Here is a 1,276-nt window from a genome sequence, read left to right on the forward strand (position 1 = left end):
TACAATCCCTTCCAATGGCGTAACCTTCACTGAAAAGTCATCTAGATTAATTTGTAGCTAGTGTAGGCACTTTGCTTACCAAGGGAAAAATGTACTTACATTGAATAATGCATTACATTTGCAAAAATAAATTTCAGCAACATCATTATTTAAATATGATCCAAATGAACTAGAAGCACTGCCACAAAATAGATTATAGAAAAAATAATAAATAGAAATATTTTTAAAGCTAAGTTATGTCAGGTCAAAATCTTTGTACCTTAGTTGTTAAGCTTCCTTATGACTTTATCAATCAATTGAAGACATCTCCTCATTTCTGCACGGCTGATCTCCAAGGAGCACAGGTTGTGTTGTTTGTCCTTAAGAAAACAGTCTATTTTTTGGAAGTACTTTTTCAGTTTCAGCCTGTTGACTTCTTTACTCCGAAAATAGTGAGTTTGCTTCTTGATTACACACGCCTCCAATTGCTCAATTTGCTGATAAAGTCCATTTTGGAATTGTTCTAAAGCTGTCCCATCCCAAGCAGCTAGAGTCAGATTTTTGCTAAAGATATAGAAGATGTGTTGGAAGATCTCTTCAATGGCCATTTTGACAGTCTCCTTCTGTCTGGGCTTTAGCACCTGCTCAGGAAATCTGAAGGACTTTTTCTCTCTTAGACATTGTTGAGGAAACTTTTTGCCCATTCTGTCCAAAAGTTGCAGGCTGTTCTCAATCACTTTTCTTTGCTGTAAAGGAAGGTGATTACATTGAAGACTGCAGGTGGTGGTGGTGCACAACAGTATGAGGCCAATCTGTATCAAGCCAAAAGCATTCATGATAAAGATAAGCTCCCACGTCCTTCCTTTCCTGTGTATAAATTCTGAGAGAGTGGCTGGGATGCTTGAAGATCATTCGTAGCCTCCTGTTTCTTCAAAATCTTGAAATTTAATTATTCTGTAGGAGAAGTTTTCTTTCATCATTTTTTGGTTTTTAAGGTTTTCCCCCTTGTGTATGCTTTTGACACTTACCACTTTCATTTTCTGCTTTATGACTTCATTGTCTTTTTTTTTTTTGGCAACTTTCTTTTTATTTCAGATGGATATTAGAATGTTATATATATCTTAGATTATCTATTCCCTCTCCCCAAAAAATTCTACAGTAAGTATGATATGATGAGAATTTAAAAGAATAAGTTACAGAGATATCCTTAGTTTCTTAATATGTTAGTAGTGGAAGAATACATTGAAATAAAATAACACTCTCAGCAATGGGTCAAGGACCTGCTGAATACTACTGC

General features: G+C 35.3%; 1 protein-coding gene across 1 annotated transcript; it reads right to left on the minus strand.

Annotated features, from left to right (window-relative positions):
- Nucleotides 1–260: 260 nt before the first annotated feature.
- Nucleotides 261–815, minus strand: LOC104292172 (interferon alpha-13-like). The gene has a single exon (XM_009891509.1). The coding sequence runs from the start codon at nt 813–815 to the stop codon at nt 261–263; it is 555 nt and encodes a 184-aa protein (XP_009889811.1).
- Nucleotides 816–1,276: the final 461 nt, after the last annotated feature.

Source organism: Charadrius vociferus, unplaced genomic scaffold (assembly GCF_000708025.1).
Source record: "Charadrius vociferus isolate BGI_N301 unplaced genomic scaffold, ASM70802v2 scaffold198, whole genome shotgun sequence".
Classification (NCBI taxonomy): Eukaryota; Metazoa; Chordata; class Aves; order Charadriiformes; family Charadriidae; genus Charadrius; species Charadrius vociferus.